Genomic DNA, 18040 nt, shown 5'->3' on the forward strand with positions numbered 1-18040 from the left:
GAGGACCTGTGCTCTCCCAGACAGCCAGGGCCTCTGCATGGCGGATCTCAGCTTCAGACGCAGAGTCAGAGGAGTGACAGTGGCCCCAGACTTTTCCACCTCTGCTGTCAATTATAAACGGGGGCTCCAGAGTGAGGATGCCAGCTGATCCAGATTTCTTTTTTTCCTTTGGTATTGGCAGTTGCCCACAGACCTAAGCCACAAACAATGCCCTTCCTGCTCTTCTGGTCTAAACAGCCTGTGTGGCAGGGGCAAAGGTGGGGGTTGAACCCTCTTCTCTGTCTGGGCATGTGGGGCCTCCACTCTGCATCTGAAATCTCCTGTGGGCATCACTGTTTCCAGTTGTAAATAATAGACCCAACTGGACTAGGGGCTTCCCTGGTGGCTCAGCTGGTAAAGAAACCACCTGCAATGCGGGAGACCTGGGTTCGATCCCTGGGTTGGGAAGATCCCCTGGAGGAGGGATAGGTTACCCACTCCATATTCTTGGGCTTCCCTGGTGGCTCAAATGGTAAAGAATCCACCTGCAATTCGGGCGACCTGGGTTCGATCCCTGGGTTGGGAAGATTCCCTGGAGGTGGGCATGGCAACCCACTCCAGTATTCTTGCCTGGAGAATCCCCATGGACAGAGGAGCCTAGTGGGCTACAGTCTATGCGGTAGCAAAGAGTTGTACACAGCTGAGTGATTAAGCATGCATGCAGACTAGTGAAAAGGACTCTACCAGTTCATGTAAGCAAACCCAGAGAACGACAGGAATGCTTGGGACAGGGGACTTGCCTGCTCTCAGAACCCTTTCTTTCCACATCTGCCCTCTGGTGTCAATGCCATCCTCCTGGTCTAGCTTTCTGCACAATCTCCCTAATGTCACCTGCATAAAAGAAGAGCCCTCTTCCCTTAAGTTCCCATTCAAAAATCATAGAGGAGTCTCTGATGGACTCAACTTGGGTCATGTGCCTCTTCCTGGACCAATCCCTGTAGTGAATGGTGATTAAATTATGTCTTGACTTGAGCAAACCCTCTTCTGGACAAGCCCTTGATCTGGAGGCCAGGTCTCTAGGCCTGTAAGATGTTAGTTCTCTTAAAACATTTGGGATCCTGGTAGATGATACAAGAAAATGAAGTAGAACTCTGTTTCCCTTTCTTTCAGATTTCTAGGGCTCAGTAGTCTACAGATGGTCTTGCTATTCACCAATGACTTTCCAGGTTCGGAAATGCTGATGAGGCTCTCACTTTAGCATAGTCTTCCTCCCAGGGGCCCGGGACCACATAGTCTGCGCTAGATATGGTGAGGGACGAAAAGGCACAAGGGGAGGGGCGAGGCACCCTTGGGTGACCTGCTCTTTTCTCCTTCCCTGTAGATACCCAAAGAGGTATGTTCATGCTGACGGAGATGTCCCCTCTTTGGTAAGGAACAGCTGGGCAGCCTCTACAGACGGGCACCTGGCGACATAGCTTCCTCTGATGGAAGCTGGCTCTCCCACAAACCAACTCTACAGGATCTGGTGAGCTGGTAACCTTGAGACCTGGTAAAGACACTTGGGACCCACCCGCCAAGAAAGGCACAGTGGTAACCCTTGCCCCCATGTGCCTGGCGCTCTGATCCAAACAAGATGACGGTAGCTCACTCAGGCTCCTGTTTATCTAGCTACCAGGAATAAATGCCCTCATGTCTGACAAGAAAAGGAAGTACCAATTTTATCTTTTTGGCTCCTGGTTTACAGCTGAGTTTGAGAGAAACATCATCGAGGTCTTACTTACCTCTGGGGTTTCCTAGTGCTGTCTCAGGCCTCAGTCAGCAATGCCAGTGGCCTCATGGGCAAGGGCTGGCGGGGCACACTTATAAGAATGCCTTGTCCACGCAGCTGGTACCCAGTCAGGCCCCAGCTCATCCCAGCCTGGCAGGCCTCCCCTCGACTGCATGCTGGGGACACCAGGGAATTCTTAGACATCTCATGCCCCGAGAAATTGTAGCAGAACCTCTGTGGTGATTCCAATGTGCAGCTGGAGTTAGGAACCACTTCTGTCTGGAGTTCCCTCAGCCAGAGTCTTTTATTCTGGGTATGTAGAGGTATGTTTGCCCTACTGTGCTTACCCCTACCCGCAGGTTCTCAACCTTGGCCACCTGGTAGCGTGTGCCAATGAAACCCAAGTTCACAGGCTCCTGCCCATGCCTTGTTCCAAAGGTGCTGACCACTGATCTACCCTGCCCGTTGACTCCCAAATGCATATTATTGGTTATGGTGGTAACAGAAAGCGGGTATGGATGATTCAAGGCAAGCCCTTGTCACTACCCAAAAGTCATTAAATGCAGACTTGTGTTAAGTCTGATGGATGGTGATTCCCGTCAGAAATGGCCGGTTCCTGGGAGAGGCCCCTCTGCACGCCCGGCAGAGCCTCTCCCTGCAGAGTTTCCCTTGCCCTCTGTGTGTCTCCATGGATCCTGTGATCCCCAAGTGCTGGGGGGTCTTTGGTCAGTGGTTCCAAACCACTGCTCAGAAGCCCATAGGGGTTCGTGAAAGCGTTAGCCTGCTGCCCCCCGCCCCCAGAATCTCTGAGTCTGTAGGTCTGGCGTGGGGCTCAAGAACTTGCGTTTCTGAGTCCCCCGGGGCTGCTTGTGCTGGTCCTGGGCCACACACCGGTGGCTGGGCCAGGCCGTGGGGAGATGCAGTAGCCGGGGGCCTGGTGTGCATGTCTGTGTGGAGTCTCCAGTAAGATGGAGGGGTGCCAGCTCCTGCCTCCGTGTTCTCCACTTCTCACTCTGGCCTCGCGAATGAGGCTTCTGCAATCTGTCCCAGCCCTCGGTTCTTACTAGAACTCGATTTGCCTTTTTCCCAACATAACCCCCAGCCCCACTTCTCCGCCACTGGTACCTCCCCCTACTGATTGCTGTCATCAGGGACAGCAAGAATGACATTTATCCCACTCATGCTTAGACTTGGCCAAGACCTTGCTGGCATGCCCCCAGAGTACAAAAATTTTCAGGGAGGGATCCCAAGGCTGTGGCTGCCCTTGCACCCAGGTCATCAGGAGCTGGCTGGTGAGTCCTGACCAGGGCAGTGGGGGCTGGTGGCCCTGCCTTTCTCTCCTGTTTAGCAGACCTGGGATCTAAAGAGGGTCTGGTGACCATGAGTGGACACTGTGACTCTGGGGTGGGCAATCCAGCTCCGGGTCATGCAGAAGTCACTGCCCTTGTAGCTTACCAGCACCTGCCCTCTGCCGCAGGTGTCTTGATGAAGATTGATCATAAAATACAGTGCTAAGGGAAGGCTTAATTACAGCAATAATAACATGGGCACCTGTGTTTTCGGAGCACTCTGCGGCCACTAATTAGCTGGTGTCATCACTCCTAGCCTTCGCCTCCCTCCAACAAACAAGTGGGTCATGGGAGCATCTTTTCCCTCAGATGAGAGCCAAGGCACCCAGGGCGGTCTGGCTGTGGCCGCCCCCTCTGTCTGCCTCCCTGACCGTCCAGCCTAACGCCCTGGTTACCTGGACGTGAAATTTTCCCAGCCAGATAAAGATGAACAGGCCCTTCTGGCTGCTGATGCTTGAGAACTGGGATTTAAGCCACAGGCCTGTACTGGGTAGCTCAGAGCCACACCCCAGGTATAGATGCAGAGAGTCTGTTGGATTCAATGAGGGGTGATTCATGAGGACAAATATCCAGAGAGAAGCCAAGCACACAATGGAGATCCTGTTGACCAACCTTTATTTAGCCAGGAAGAGGGCAAGGGGTCTGGCCAAGGTCGTGTAGTCAAAGTCAGTGCCTCGACTAGGGCCGGGCACCCAGTAGGTGCTCAGAATACACCTGCTGATGGACACAGGGTGAGTTCGCAGAGTCCAAAGCCTATGGATTCTCAGTCAGTCAGTTTAGTCGCTCAGTCATGTCCGACTCTGCGTTCCCATGAACTGAAACATGCCAGGCCTCCCTGTCCATCACCAACTCCCGGAGTTTATTCAAACTCATCTCCATTGAGTCGGTGATGCCATCCAACCATCTCATCCTCTGTTGTCCGTCTGCTTCTCCTGCCCTCAATCTTTCCCAGCATCAGGGTCTTTTCAAATGAGTCAGCTCTTCACATCAGGTGGCCAAAGTATTGGAGTTTCAGCTCCAACATCAGTCCTTCCAATGAACACCCAGGATTCTCAGCCCAGGGTTAAAGATCAGCGAGCCCTAAATCAGCGCGATAGAGCCCAGCTCCACGGCCTTCATCTTCCAGGATGTGGGCAGACACTGACCCTGATGTTGCTCTGTGCAGCTGGCGAGTCACACGGACGTGCACCTGGGCCGGGACTTCTTCCTGGGCCGCCCGCCCGCCGCCCGCTCCAGCACCTACGTCAACCTGCGCGAGGTGTCTGAGCGCGTGCGGCTGCCTCCCGGGGAGTACGTGGTGGTGCCGGCCACCTTCCAGCCCTTCCAGGACGGCGACTTCTGCCTGAGGGTGTTCTCGGAGAAGAAGGCCAAGGCCCTGTGCGTGTCCGTCCCCTGCGGGCTGGTGGCGGGGTCTGCAGAGGGACCTGGCCCCGCGAGGGTGCAGGGCCCTGTCGGTGTGTGGGACCCACCCCTGGCCCTGGAGGAAATCTGTCGCCCCTGCAAGGGTTCTTCATTAGGGGGGCCCCCTTCTCTCCTTCCACATTGATCTGTAGGAGGGGGAGAGTTTTCTTCCTAAAAAGGTCAAGAGAGGGCATCAGTAACAGCTGCGTGAGAGCATTTTCCTCCCAGCGGGGATGGGCGCAACATAGAGGAGGAGCTGGGTGAGGACACTCACTGCCTCTTCTCTTACACACACCACACACTCAACACACACACCGCATGTACCGTGCAGACACACCTCACATACACACACCCCACGTATACAATGCATGCACATCTCACGTACACACACCACGCACACCCCATATGCTGTGCACGTACATACCAACACACTGCAGACATACCACACACACTACACACACACCCTGCGCCTATACACACATACCATACATACATGCAGACCACATGTCCCTTACATTTATATACCGCACATACACAGCACACACACACCTGATATACTTTCTGTACACACACACATCACATATACCACACAACTACACACCACACACATACTACCTACACACATAAAACCGCACACACACATAAACACCACACACACACACAACACATAGTGTAGCTCTCCGTATCACACACACACACATACACACACATGACGCATACATGCCACACATACCTCATTTACTGTGCACCTTCCTACCAACACATTATAGACATACCACACACACTACATACACACCATGCTCATATACACACATGCCATACATACATGCAGATCACATATATCTTACATATATGTACTACACATACACCACAAACACACCATACACACACCTGGTATACTTTCTTTCATACACACATACATCACTCACATATATACCACACACATACTACCTACACACATAAAACCACACACACACACTTAACACATAGTATCGCCCCCCCATACCCCCCCACCACACACACACACATTGCACCACATACCATGTACATGTAAGCATGGGCTCATGGGTTTTGGGCTTGGTGGCTCATTACGCAGACACCACTTCAGCAGGGATTCACATAGCCGGGAAGATGAGATTAGTAACTGGGAAAAGTGGGGAGAGAGTTCCCCAGATGAGTGGTCCTCCAGGGTGAATATTCTAGATTCCGTGAAGGGCCCACTGACCTTGGCAGCTCTTGTCTCTAGTGAAAAACTCAGGGTGGGGTGGGAGTTGGAGACATGAAGGGAGGGATCCTGGTTCAGTTTGTGCAGTTTAGTGATAGTGGGAAAGGAGGTCTTGTGTTGGGAAACCGGTCTCTCAGCGGGGTCACAGACTTCCTAAAAAATCCAGCCATTAGCTATACATTTTGTTAATACTTATCCATGTTTGCTTTTTCCTTTCTCTGTGTTTCAGGGAAATTGGGGATGTGGTAGTTGGAAACCCACATGAGGTATGCCACCTTTTAAAATGCCAAGCTCTGACACTGACTTGTATTAGTCATTCGGGGCTTCTTGTTGATTGCCTAGGAATCCCCTAGACCCCTGAGCCTGGCTGGATGGGAAACTCCTGGGGCCAGGACCTTGGACCCCTCCTGTTTATCACCATGCCTCTCCTCCCCCCATGCAGTGCCCAGCACACAACAGACTTGCAACAGATGTAGTGAATGATGCACAAATGAATTTTAAATCTTCACCTTTCATTTTTCTCAGTGAGTCCCATCTTAACTTTGCAACTGCCCTGCCTTTTAGCCACGACCCAGCGAGGTGGAGCAAGAAGACAGCCAGCTGAGGAGCCTGTTTGAGAAGTTTGCCGGGAAGGTGAGTGGAGGGCGAACATGAGCTCCCACACGGGCAGGAGAGTGAGGAACCTCAGGTCACTGAGTCTTTTGCCCTTTGCATCTGCTTGAGTAGCAGGGGCCACAGGTCTCAGGCCTCCCGGGTCTGTCTGTTGCCTTTTCCTGTCTGAAGCCTGTGCTGGCGAGAGGACCATGGGACTGACCACTGATACTTTTCTTGCTGTGTCGGCTTGCATTTTGAGAAAGTAGAAAATTTGAGTCTCCCGGGTCCTGCCAAAAGCCTTTCTATGTGTAAACTGGCCCTGGCGGATCAGAGCCCTGACTAGAAAACCAGGAGGCAAAACTTCCCTGTGTCCTTCAGAGATGAGAGGAATCGTCCAGCCCAGGTGGCCGGCAGCTCAGTCAACCAGGCCTGGGCTAAGTGCTTCCTGTCCTGCTGCCTCACCGGCCCTCAGGGACACTGGCAGAGCTGGGCTTGTGGAAGTCAAGCGTGGCCCAGGTGCCAGCGCCGCTCGGGGGCTTGTGGAGCTGGTGAGCCCACTGCTCCTTCCCGCCCCATCCTGCTGGCTTGGCTTATTGTGATTCCAGTCCTGAGGGGCTGTAAGTCAGAGCAGACTCAGGACTCCAAGTGTCACAACTGGCCCCATAAATTCAGCGAATGCACTGCTCTTTGAAGGATAATAGGTTTGCCAGAGGGCCTGGAAAGGCGTCCGTCATCTTGGACTGCTATAACAAGGTACCGCAGACTGGGAAGCGTTTGAACAACAGAAATTTATTTCTCACAGTTGTGGAGGCTAGCAGTCTGAGATCAGGGTGTTGGCCTGGTCAGGTGCTGGGGAGGGCTGTCCTCTAACTTGCGGACTCATGTCTCACTGTCTCATGTGGCAGAAAGAGAATTAGGAATCCGTCTGGGGTCCCTTTTGTAAAGACACTAATTCCACTCATGAGGGCTCCACCCTCATGACCTAATCACCTCCCAAAGGTCCCTCCTTCTATACTTTAACATTGGGGGTTGGATTTCAACATACAAATTTTGGAGGATGCAAACATTCATTCTGTAACAGAAGGAGAAAAACAATGCTCTCCATCCCCGGAACTCTCTGAGCCACTTTATAGACTTAAGGACGGAGCAGAAGAAAATACATTAAAATCCTTTGCAGAAAATAAAACCTGGGAACACAATTCCTTTATATAGCCATTAAAGAAAGCTTTGCAAAAATGAGGCAATTTATGTTTTAGATAGACACTTAGACCAATGTTTTTGCTAACAAAACCTTGTTGCCTTAGCTTCCAAGGGACCATATTTTATTTGGAACATCAAGACTGATAACAAAATAAAAGCTCCTATTTGTGTAGTTCTTCATGTACCTTATCTTTTCTCTCTTGCCTGGTGGGGCAGTATTAGTCACTGTCACTGTTCTCCTGGTGTAGGGTCGGGCCCAGAGAGGTTAAGGAGCTGGCTGGGGCACGAGGCCTTGTGAAGGACAGTCAAGGTCTCAATAGCCCATTCTTGGCCTGGAGGCTTTTCAGGATGTCCCCAGGTCTTATGATTGAGACTGACCGTTCTGTGCCTGAATGAGGCCAGCTGCACTCACAGGCAAGCTCACAGCTCCCACCTTACTTATTTTGAGTTGAGCAGCCTGGGCCTGGCTGGTGGAAGAGGAGAGCAGTGGGGCCCCGTGGGGACAAGTGTTAAGACCACACCTCACCAGTGGAAGTGACTTGGCTAAGGTCCTGTGGCAAATAAGGGGGGGAGTCACGACTGGAACCCAGATTTTAGTCTGACGCCCCTTCTCTGAGCCTCACTGTCTCTGAGCTTCATTTGTCATCCTGCTTGAGGTCTGTCCTCCAGCTGGCTGTTAAGGGACCAGTAATTCTGAGGCTCAGAGTTTATCTCCTGCCCTGTGCAGGTGAAAAACCCTAGTCCCCAAAATGTCTACTTCCGGGATGAGATGGGCTTTATGTGAAATAGCAGCTCCCACAGATGCAGTGGGGAAAGCGAGTACTTTGGGGTGAGACAGACTTAGGTTTCGAATCTCAGTTCTGCCACTGACGACTGTGAACTCCAGCAATTATATCCCAGGCAAGTGGCAATTACATGGTAAAGGTATCTGGTGTTTGGTGGTGGTTTGGTTGCTAAGTCGTGTGCAACTCTTGCAACCCCATTGACTATAGCCCTCCAGGCTCCTCTATCCATGGCATTTCCCAGGCAAGAATATTGGAGCGAATTGCCTTCTCCAGGGGATCTTCCCTGACCCAGAGATTGAACCTGGGTCTCCTGCATTGCAGGCAAATTCTTTCCTGCCTGAGCTACCAGGGGAGCCCATATGGTGTTTAGCAGTTTACAGAGTCACAGTTTCCTTCGCCCTAACACGAGGACAGGGCTGTTGTGAGGTTTTGAGGATGTTCCACCCCAGGCACGTAGCCGTCAGCACTGGCTTCTTTACTGCTTCTCGCCATGTCTTGGTCTTGGGTTGGGCAAGTCTGAGAAACGCAGTAGACCCTGTGTGATGCCTTCTGCTATGAGTGTACCCTGTTCACTCCATTAATATACACTTCTCGCTGGGCTATGGGGGCCCCTCAGAACCTGTGAATTGTATTTTTTTTTTAAGCTGTCACAACTTTTTTTTTTTGGAGCAAATAATTTTTATTTTTTACAAATACACCAAAGAATCATGCAATGCTGCCAGCATTGGATGCAATCCTGGGCCACAAGTCTGCACATTCCTTTGCAACTGGTCCTGTGATGGCAGAACCTTTCATCTCGCCTTTATTGTTTACTATGACCCCTGCATTATCTTCAAAATAAAGAAACACACCATCTTTTCTCCGGTATGACTTTCGTTGTCGAATTACCACCGCTGGATGTACCTTCTTTCTGAGCTCTGGTTTGCCTTTCTTGACTGTAGCCATCACCATGTCATCCACACCAGCAGCAGGAAGTCTATTCAATCGTCCCTTGATCCCCTTCACAGAGATGATATACAGATTTTTGGCTCCTGTGTTGTCAGCACAGTTGGTCATGGCTCCAACCGGAAGACCCAAGGAAATCCAGAATTTCGCACCAGAGGACCCACCATGTCCTCGCTTTGACATCTTGAAGCCCGGAAAGGGACAAAAAGCTAGCTGTCACAACTTTTTAAAAATCATAGGGTCAGTGGACCTGGTGTCTGAATCTACGTGAATTTTGTGTTTTGAAACATGCATTAGGGTCTGACATGCTTTGCATTCGGGTTCCTCTTTCTAGGATTCTGAGATCAGGGCCAATGAACTCAGGACAGCTCTGAATGAAGTGTTTTCCAAACGTAAGTTCTTCCTGGGGGCTTTTCAGGAAGTCTGGGAGCCTAAGAGAGATGTTGGGAGCCAGTGAGGGTAGGGGTGGGCACTGGGCCAGGGGCACTGCAGATGGGGACCAGGACCCTGATTCCTTCTGTACTGAGAGAGCATCTGGCAGGTGGGAGAGGCTGGAGCAGAGGGGTGGTGGGCAGGGTGAGAGCGGGGCTGATGCTGAGGCCAGTCAGCCCTGCAGCAAAGAGTCCTGAGTCCTGGCGGGAGAGAAATTGGGCTGAGAGTGACGTAAATGAAATTCACCCACAAAATTAATAACTTGGTACTGTGGAAACTATGCAGCTTGAAAATCCTGTTCTGTAGTGCACCTCTGGGGAAGGTGTGTGGAGGGGACGATTCTGCCTGTCCTCTATCGTGACAGTTCTCCATCTTTAGACTTTAGCAAGTCCTGAGGGCTGGCAGAGGATCAAACTGCACCCAGGCTGGGGAAAAGCATGCTCTTGTCCTATGAACCGCAGATCCATGTGATCTGGCACGGAGCTGGTTTTTGTCCAGCCCGAGGATGGGCCAGGTTAAGGCTTCTGGCTGGTCAAGTGATGGGTATGTTCACCCATTGCAGCAGAACCGGGTCTGATTGTGAAGGACACAGGAGCAAAGCCAGATGTGAGCCCACCCTGGGACTGAGCACCTCCCCGGGGTTGAGAGCCCAGGCTTGGAGGCCCTCCCCACCCTCTGCTCCAGCTACTCCTCCTGCCTGGCAGAGGAAGAGCCCAGGGAAGTGGAAAGGGCTGCAGGGGTTTTGGCGGCTTCCTGCCTTGGCTTTCAGGTGTGAGCAAGGTGAGCATGGAGCCAGGGATGGCTGTAGATTCCAGAGATGCCTGCAATTTAGCAGTAACATTAACAGCTACTGTTTGAGAAGCTGTGTGTTGTGGTTAAAAGCTCGGGCAATGGAGCCAGATGGCCTGCATTTAGATCCCAGCTCTGCCTGGGTTATGTGATCTTGAGCAAATTATTTAACCTCTCTGGGCCTCTGTTTCCTTATCTATAAAATGGGTATGAAGGTATTTAGCACATGGGGTACAGTTCTAAGAGGGCTTCCCTGGTGGCGCAGTAGTCAAGAATCCACCTGCCAACCCAGGAGACACAGCTTTGATACCTGGGTTGGGAAGATCCCCTGGAGAAGGGAATGGCAAGCCACTCCAGTATTCTTGGCCGGGAAATTCCATGGACGGTGAAGCCTGGAGGGCTGCAGTCCATGCATGCATGCTAAGTCACTTCAGTCATGTACAACTCTTTGTGACCCTATAGACTGTTGCTCACCAGACTCCTTTGTCCATTGGATTCTCCAGGCAGGACTGCTGGAGTGTGTTATCATGCCCTCTTCCAGGGCATCTTCCCAATCCAGGTATCAAACCCACATCTCCTGAGACTCCTGCATTGCAGGCAGATTCTTCTCTGCTGAGCCACTGGGGAAACCTGGGCTGCAGCCCAAGGGGTCTCAAAAGAGCTGGACTTGAGGTAGAGACTAAACAAAATAGAGTGCTTTGAACAATACCCGGCCAATAAAAAGTTAGTTGATTTATTAAGAACTTGCTATAGACCGAGCACCGTGCTAAGAACTTCACTTACATTATCTAATTTTATCACCAGTTGGCTTTGGGGGCAAGTATTATTGTTGTTCTTATTGATGGAGCAGAATAGCACAGCTCAGAGATATTAGCTTGCTGAAGTCCCATGGCTTGTGGGTAGCAAAGCTGAGATTCTGACATTGAACCCCGAGGCCAGCATCCACCTCTGGGACCCCAGGGGCCTCTTCCCAGGAGCCCGCCGCCAAGCTCGCTCGTTTATGTGGAGCTCGCGTTCGGCTCTGTACTCTGGCTGGTGTCTTTGGTGACTTCCTACCAGGGAGATGATTTCCCGTGCCTTCAAATGATCCTGACTCCTCCCTTTCCATTTAAATATTTAGGAACAGACATCAAATTTGATGGATTTGACATCAACACTTGCAGAGAGATGATCAGCCTGATGGATGTATCCTTTAAATGCCACGTTATTTTTACTCTGATCCTGGTTTTCTCAACTCCTCCACCTGAGATGGAGGCAGGGGAAAGAGAGAGAAGGGAACCAGCATTTTCTGAGCATATGGCAGGTACCCTGCCTGAGCTGGAAAGAAACATGTCATCTCATTTTTGCTCCTCAGTAAGCCTGAGATGCTCTCTGTTTTACAGGTGAAGAAACTGAGGTGTGCCATGTTTAAATGACTTGTTTAAAATCCTCTTTTTTTTTGGGTGATTCACATTTTTTTTTTCATTTTCATCAAGAACTTAATTTTTTTTATTGGAGCATAATTGCTTTCCAATGTTGTGTTGGTTTTTACTGTGTAATGACGTGAATCAGTCATAATTACATATATATCCCCTCCCTTTTGAACTTCCTCCCTACCCCCATCCCACCCCTCTAGGTCATCACTGGGCACCACGCTGAGCTGCCTGCACTATCCGGCAGCTCTGCACTAGCTATCTCTCTTGCACATGGTAGTGTATACATGTCAATAGTTCAGAGATAGCAGAAATGGCATTTGTGACCTTCCTCCCATTGATCACAGCATCCCTCCCAGGAGGCTCAGTGCCTTCTCCTTCCTCTCCCTGGCTCTCCCCATCCCCATCTGTCTCTGTCTCCCAGCCTTGACGCCAATTATTGAGAATTTGATCACATGGGATAGAACGCGTTTGTTCGCTCTGACCTGATTTAACCCTTGTTCTATATGGAAGAATGAGACAGATTTGGGGAGGAATGGAGATGATCAGGGCATTCCAGGTGGAAGGAACAACTTGAGCACAGAGTGGGGGAGGGCAGGGCACCCCTTCCTTGAAACGTGTTCTTGGGTGGGTCCAGGTTACGGTGTCCCATGGTGCTGCTGGTGAAGGTGAGTTCTTTGAAAACTGGAGCCTTGGAGGATGTACTTCAGCTCTGCGGGCTTCATCTGAGATGAGATATGATGACCTCTAGGGTGGGAGGGATGAGTTGTACTTGCACGGTGGCCATGCACAGAGGGCCTGGACGGCCAGCTTGAGTCTGCTGACTTCTGCCTGGGGTGTCAACCGCGGAGAGCTGGTTCTATCCTTGTGGTCCCAGAGTTTCAGATGCTGGCCCTGTCCGGCCCTGTGGCCTTCTATGAGGCCAGCATGGTCCTTCAATGAGGTCCACGTTTAACGTGTGGGCCTTGAAGAACTGTTAACTGTTGATTCACTTTTCTGCAAATGGTTCCTTGATTTCTGAGTCATTCGTCTCAAACTTGCCTATGAACTTTCATTTAGATTTGAGGGTGACCTTTTGGTCCCTCAAACTTTGTTCCTAAGGGTGTTTGCCCTTAGGAAGACTGTGCCTCAGTCTTTCTTCAAGAGTATCTGTTTCACCATTTGGATGGTTTGGGGGCAGTGGTTTTGAACCAGAAAATATAGCAGAACTGCCCATGGTGAAAGTGAAAGTTGCTCAGTTGTGTCCAACTCTTTGTGACCCCATGGACTATACAGTCCATGGAATTCTCTAGGCCAGAATACTGGAGTGGGTAACCGTTTCCTTCTCCAGGGGATCTTCCCAACCCAGGGATCAAACCCAGGTCTTCCACATTGCAGGTGGATTCTTTACCATCTGAGCCACAAGGGAAGCCCCATGGAGCCTGTGTAAACACTTTTTGCGTGTGTGCTCAGGCATTCAGTGGCGTCTGACTCTGCAACCCTTTGGACTGTAGCCCACCACGCTCCTCTGTCCATGAGATTTTTTCAGGCAAGAATACTGGAATGGGTAGTGATTTCCTCTTCCAGGGGATCTTCCCGACCCAGGGATGGAACCCATGTCTCCTGTGTCTCCTGCATTGCAGGTGGATTCTTTATCTGTTGAGCTATCAATATCAAGACATAATTCACATGCCATCCAATGTACCCATTTAAAGGGTACAATTTCGTGGATTTTTTTTAGTATATTCACAGAGTTGTGCAAACACTACCATCCATTTTAGAGCTTTTTATCACCCCTAAAAGGGACTTTGCACCCATATTTGCAGTCATTCACGTTTTTACTCAACAACTCCAAACCCTCTGCCTTACTACCACTTTCTGTCTCTATAGATTTGCCTATTCTGGATATTTTCATGTTAATAGAATCATATAACATGTAGTCCAGTGTAGCATTTATCAGCACTGAAAAATCATGGGGCTTAAAAAATCCAGTTGCCTGGGTCTCACTCCTGGAGATGCTGATTCAGGGCATCTGGGATAAGGCCTGGGAGTTGGCAGCTTCATCTGGAATTGAGGATATGTTGGTGCTCTGACACAGGGCTTTGGAACAGACAGGAGACCCAAGTTCTGACCCTAAACACAGTTATTGAATATTGTGAACCTCATGTATTCTCCTGGAAAATGGGATAACAGAGTGTAGCTCTGTGGTCTTGTGAGGCTGAAATGAGAAACAAGTATACACAGGTCTGGCCAGACCATAGCGTTAGCCCTCTTTGCGGATTACTATCCTCAGGTAGGTTGGTAGACATATTAGTGAGGATTTGAAGGTTGTGGTGCATCCAACACTCAGCATAGATTGTGGAGATAAAAGACACAGACTTCCTTAAAGGGTGAGGTTTACAGTCTTGAGTGTAAACATGAATTTTTGTTTGGCTAGTTGAAGGAGGTGAGAATGATGGTCTGTTTCAGAATTTTAACAACCTGGCTTGTAACACACTGGTGTCTATTAATTAATTGGGATGGCTAAGAAAAGGGTAGTTTCAAAGAGACCAAACTTCACAAACAGTTCAAAAGCACCCCCCAGGTCTAGCCTAGTGCTTAATCAGTATTCACTGGACACAAAGGATTGCACAGAACCCCTGGCCCATTTCGGCTGAGCCAGCTGTCCTTCTGGGACCATGTCCCAGGATCCCTGAGAATCAATGTTGAGAAACTCAGAGCCCCTTCAAAGCACCAGACAAATATGTGTAGACTGCGTGTGGCTAAGAATCCCAATCTTATGCTCCTGAGGACTCTTCTGGTACCATTTTGCCGTCAACTCTAATATCAATGGCAGACATTTAAATCTGGAGGAGAATTTACTACAGATTGTTTAGTTCCACCCTCTCAATGTCCCATGATGATGAGGATGCTGGACACTAAATGAATGATATTGTAGGAGGGCTTTAGGCTCCTGACTTGCCCTTTGCCCTTAGCTCTGCGCCTGACCTCAAATGAGGGCCTTCGTGAGCATTTGACTCTTTAATCTTTATTTGAACTTGCCTTCCACCAACCCTTCCCACCATGACCCCCAGGGCCCTGCTTACTGCAGACATGGATGTTCACTGAGGTCTTAAGACACTCACTGTGCAAGGTCACAAGAGAATGTGATCCATAAAGCTTGTGGAATCTGGGCTTGATTGTGTTGGCCTTAACCCACCTAGAGCAATGGGACAGGCTCCCTGGAACTGGTGGAATTCAAGACGCTCTGGTTGAAGATCCGGAAGTATCTGGTAACCCTTTTATCCCTGTTGGGTCACCTCTGGGCTCTGGTCACTCTCCTCGTTCTGTTTCTAGTGCCTTGCCCTTCCTGACACCCATTCCTGATCAATCTCCTCCTGTCCTGGTCTGACCAGATCCTTCATCATGGTCAAAGTGAACACCAGACCTGGACACATTGTCCAGGAAGGACTAAGCAGGCTCCCGCGCCAGTGCTGCCAGAGGAAGTCCCACTGTTCACAGAGCAAAAGGACTAGCACTGGCTCTCAGCACAAGTTCCTATTTTTGTTCTGGAAACTTCTTGGGAGGAATCAGTGAAGCCTCTGAGGGTATCCCTGGCCTGTTGAGGAAGCAGTGGGGTGGAGGGAGATGGTTCTTCAGGGGCTGCAAACAGCTGTTTTCACCTGGAATTTTTCTCCTGATTTAGGAGATCTTTCGGGAGACTGATCATAACCACTCGGGGACTATTGATGCCCATGAGATGAGGACAGCCCTCAAGAAGGCAGGTGAGGACACATCTTGCAGGCAAGATCTTGAGACCAGGATGTGCTCATTTTAAATGTGCTTAATATGATGGTGGTTGCTGATGACTGTTAGTGGTAATTACCTTATGTTGGATGTCAGTGTGATAACAAAGATGTGTTGAGTACCTTCCTTATCTGGGGAGCAGGGAAGGATTGCAGTTGCTGGATTCTTTAGAGTTTTTCCAAGGACTTTGCCTGTTCCTGGGAAGGTGACAGCAATCACAGGACCGGGCTGTGAAGGGGGTGGGCAGGAGAGGCAGTCTTTTCACCTTCCCGGTTTTTTTTTTTTTTTTTTTTTCTGTGGTCCATGTGATGCAAAGCTAAGTTAGTGCTGGAGCTCCAGGCCTATTTTTGGACCAGGGAGGAGGTTCATCCTGTTGGGGATTTTCTAAAAGGAAACTGATTTGATGGCCAGAATCCTCTGGTATCCTTTGAAGGGGGCAGCATCAGGCCAGAGTTAGCTGTGAGTTCTGTTGGAGACAGAACTGAGCCCCCCATTCCATCTATGACCCTGGCTGCCCTCTGCCCACAGGTTTCACCCTCAGTGACCAGGTCCAGCAGACCATCGCCATGCGGTATGCATGCAGCAAACTCACCATGGACTTTGACAGCTTCATTGCTTGTATGATCCGCCTGGAGACCCTCTTCAGTGAGTCACTCTCTCCTTTAAGTGAAAGTGTTAGTTGCTCAGTCGTGTCTGACTCTTTTCGACCCCATGGGCTGTAGCCCACCATACTCCTCTGTCCATGGGATTTTCTAGGCAAAAACACTGGAGTGAGTTGCCCATTTCTTCTCCAGGGGTTCTTCCCAACTCAGGGATCAAACCGGGGTGTCCTACATTGCAGGCAGTTTCTTTACCATCTGATCCACCAGGAAAGCCCCCTCACCCCCACCCTGACCCATCCCACTTCTCCCGAGGTATAGGAAGGGGCAGGGGGCAGGGCCAGAAGGCAGAACCAGAAAGGCTTAGGTAACTGTGGCATCGTTGGGAGAGGGGCAGCAGAAACTGAAGGAGCTGAGGAAGTCCAAGCTGGCCATGCCCAAGGTGTTGCCTTCTCTGGGAGACTTTTGTGCACCTATTGTGTGCAGTCACTGCAACAAATGAATGAGTCCTGCAGTGGTCCTTAAATGGCTTTTGGTGTCTGTTCTCATCTGTGGGAGTCATACTGAGAGCAGGTATCACCTTCCAGAGAGGGAAGAGGGGTCTCCCTCTGGGAGGCTGTGGATAGTCTTCTGCCCGCTTGGGCTTATGCTGTAATGCTGTCGTGTCTGACGCTGCGACCCCATGGACTGTAGCCCACCAGGCTCCTCTGTCCTTGGGACTTCTCAGGCAGGAATACTGGAGTGGGTTGCCATTTCCTCCTCCAGGGGATCTTCCTGACCCAGGAATCAAACCTTTGTCTCCTGCATTACAGGCAGATTCTTTACCCACCCAGCCATCAAGGAAACCCCAGGCTTATGCTAATATAGCCTACTAAGGGAGGGAGTTTGGGGAAAGGTCAGGCAGCCAGAGGCGAAGCTTAGTGTCTAGATTACCCACACATGGGGCAACCACCCCTGTTCTGTGACCCCAGCCCCCACCCCTGTTGAAAGAATTACACTCTAGAGCTCTGAGTGTGCAGATGGCACAAGGAACTTCTCTACTCACAACTGAAAGTTTGTCTAATTGGGCGAGTGGACATCTGCTGCCAGAAGCCCACTGCTCTGGGCTCTGGATCCAGATCTAGCTTTCTGGGGTCCCTGAAGCAAGGTGGGAGCTGGAGAGGGTGCAGGAGATGGAGGGAGGGTGCCAGGTGGGAGTGGGGTGGACAGAGGCAGCTCTCTGGCTGTTCCAAAGTCCAGGAGCATCCTTGTCTGACTTCATTCCTGCTCTGGCATTCTAGAGCTGTTCAGACTTCTGGACAAGGACCAGAATGGCATTGTCCACCTCTCTCTGGCTGAGGTAAGTAGTTTTGGTAAACTGCTTGCTCGTGGTACTTGAAAATTCTTGGATGGTATTGCTGCTGTTTATTCACACTGGCTTATCTTATTTCTTTGTGGAAACAGTGCATGTTCTGTGGCAGGCATTTCTGGGAGGAGTGTGATTGTCATCAATTATATCTCAGATCATTTCAAAGATGCAAGCTCTTATTAATTTGGATGAAATTGGGGGTGGTGGGTACAGTTTTTTTTTTTTCTTTTAATTAGCCATGGATTTACATGTATTCCCCATCCCAGTCCCCCCTCCCACCTCCCTCTCCACCCGATCCCTCTGGGTCTTCCCAGTGCACCAGGTCCGAGCACTTGTCTCATGTACCCAACCTGAGCTGGTTATCTGTTTCACCCTAGATAATATACATGTTTCAATGCTGTTCTCTTGAAACATCCCACCCTCGCCTTCTCCCAGAGTCCACAAGTCTG

The 18040-nt window shown here is 50.3% G+C and overlaps 2 protein-coding genes across 2 annotated transcripts in view; one reads left to right on the forward strand and one right to left on the reverse strand.

The window, feature by feature from the left end:
* Window positions 1-18040, forward strand: part of CAPN8 (calpain 8) — a 76530-nt gene that overhangs the window by 50464 nt on the left and 8026 nt on the right. The window contains exons 11-20 of the mRNA XM_070473752.1: window positions 1361-1372; window positions 4262-4473; window positions 5952-5988; window positions 6287-6355; window positions 9581-9638; window positions 11588-11652; window positions 15062-15130; window positions 15544-15622; window positions 16173-16289; window positions 17524-17582. Of these exons, the coding sequence (XP_070329853.1) occupies window positions 1361-1372; window positions 4262-4473; window positions 5952-5988; window positions 6287-6355; window positions 9581-9638; window positions 11588-11652; window positions 15062-15130; window positions 15544-15622; window positions 16173-16289; window positions 17524-17582 (777 nt within the window). The remainder of the gene's footprint in view (window positions 1-1360; window positions 1373-4261; window positions 4474-5951; window positions 5989-6286; window positions 6356-9580; window positions 9639-11587; window positions 11653-15061; window positions 15131-15543; window positions 15623-16172; window positions 16290-17523; window positions 17583-18040) is intronic.
* On the reverse strand, window positions 8956-9430 carry LOC110128637 (large ribosomal subunit protein uL14-like). The gene has a single exon (XM_020879500.2). The coding sequence runs from the start codon at window positions 9427-9429 to the stop codon at window positions 9007-9009; it is 423 nt and encodes a 140-aa protein (XP_020735159.2). The 5' UTR covers window position 9430; the 3' UTR covers window positions 8956-9006.

This window comes from Odocoileus virginianus, chromosome 11 (assembly GCF_023699985.2).
Source record: "Odocoileus virginianus isolate 20LAN1187 ecotype Illinois chromosome 11, Ovbor_1.2, whole genome shotgun sequence".
Taxonomy (NCBI): domain Eukaryota; kingdom Metazoa; phylum Chordata; class Mammalia; order Artiodactyla; family Cervidae; genus Odocoileus; species Odocoileus virginianus.

Bases quoted from the DNA above. Each gene is read 5' to 3' on its own strand.
- LOC110128637 (XM_020879500.2), bottom strand. From the start codon at position 9,429: ATGTCAAAGCGAGGACATGGTGGGTCCTCTGGTGCGAAATTCTGGATT.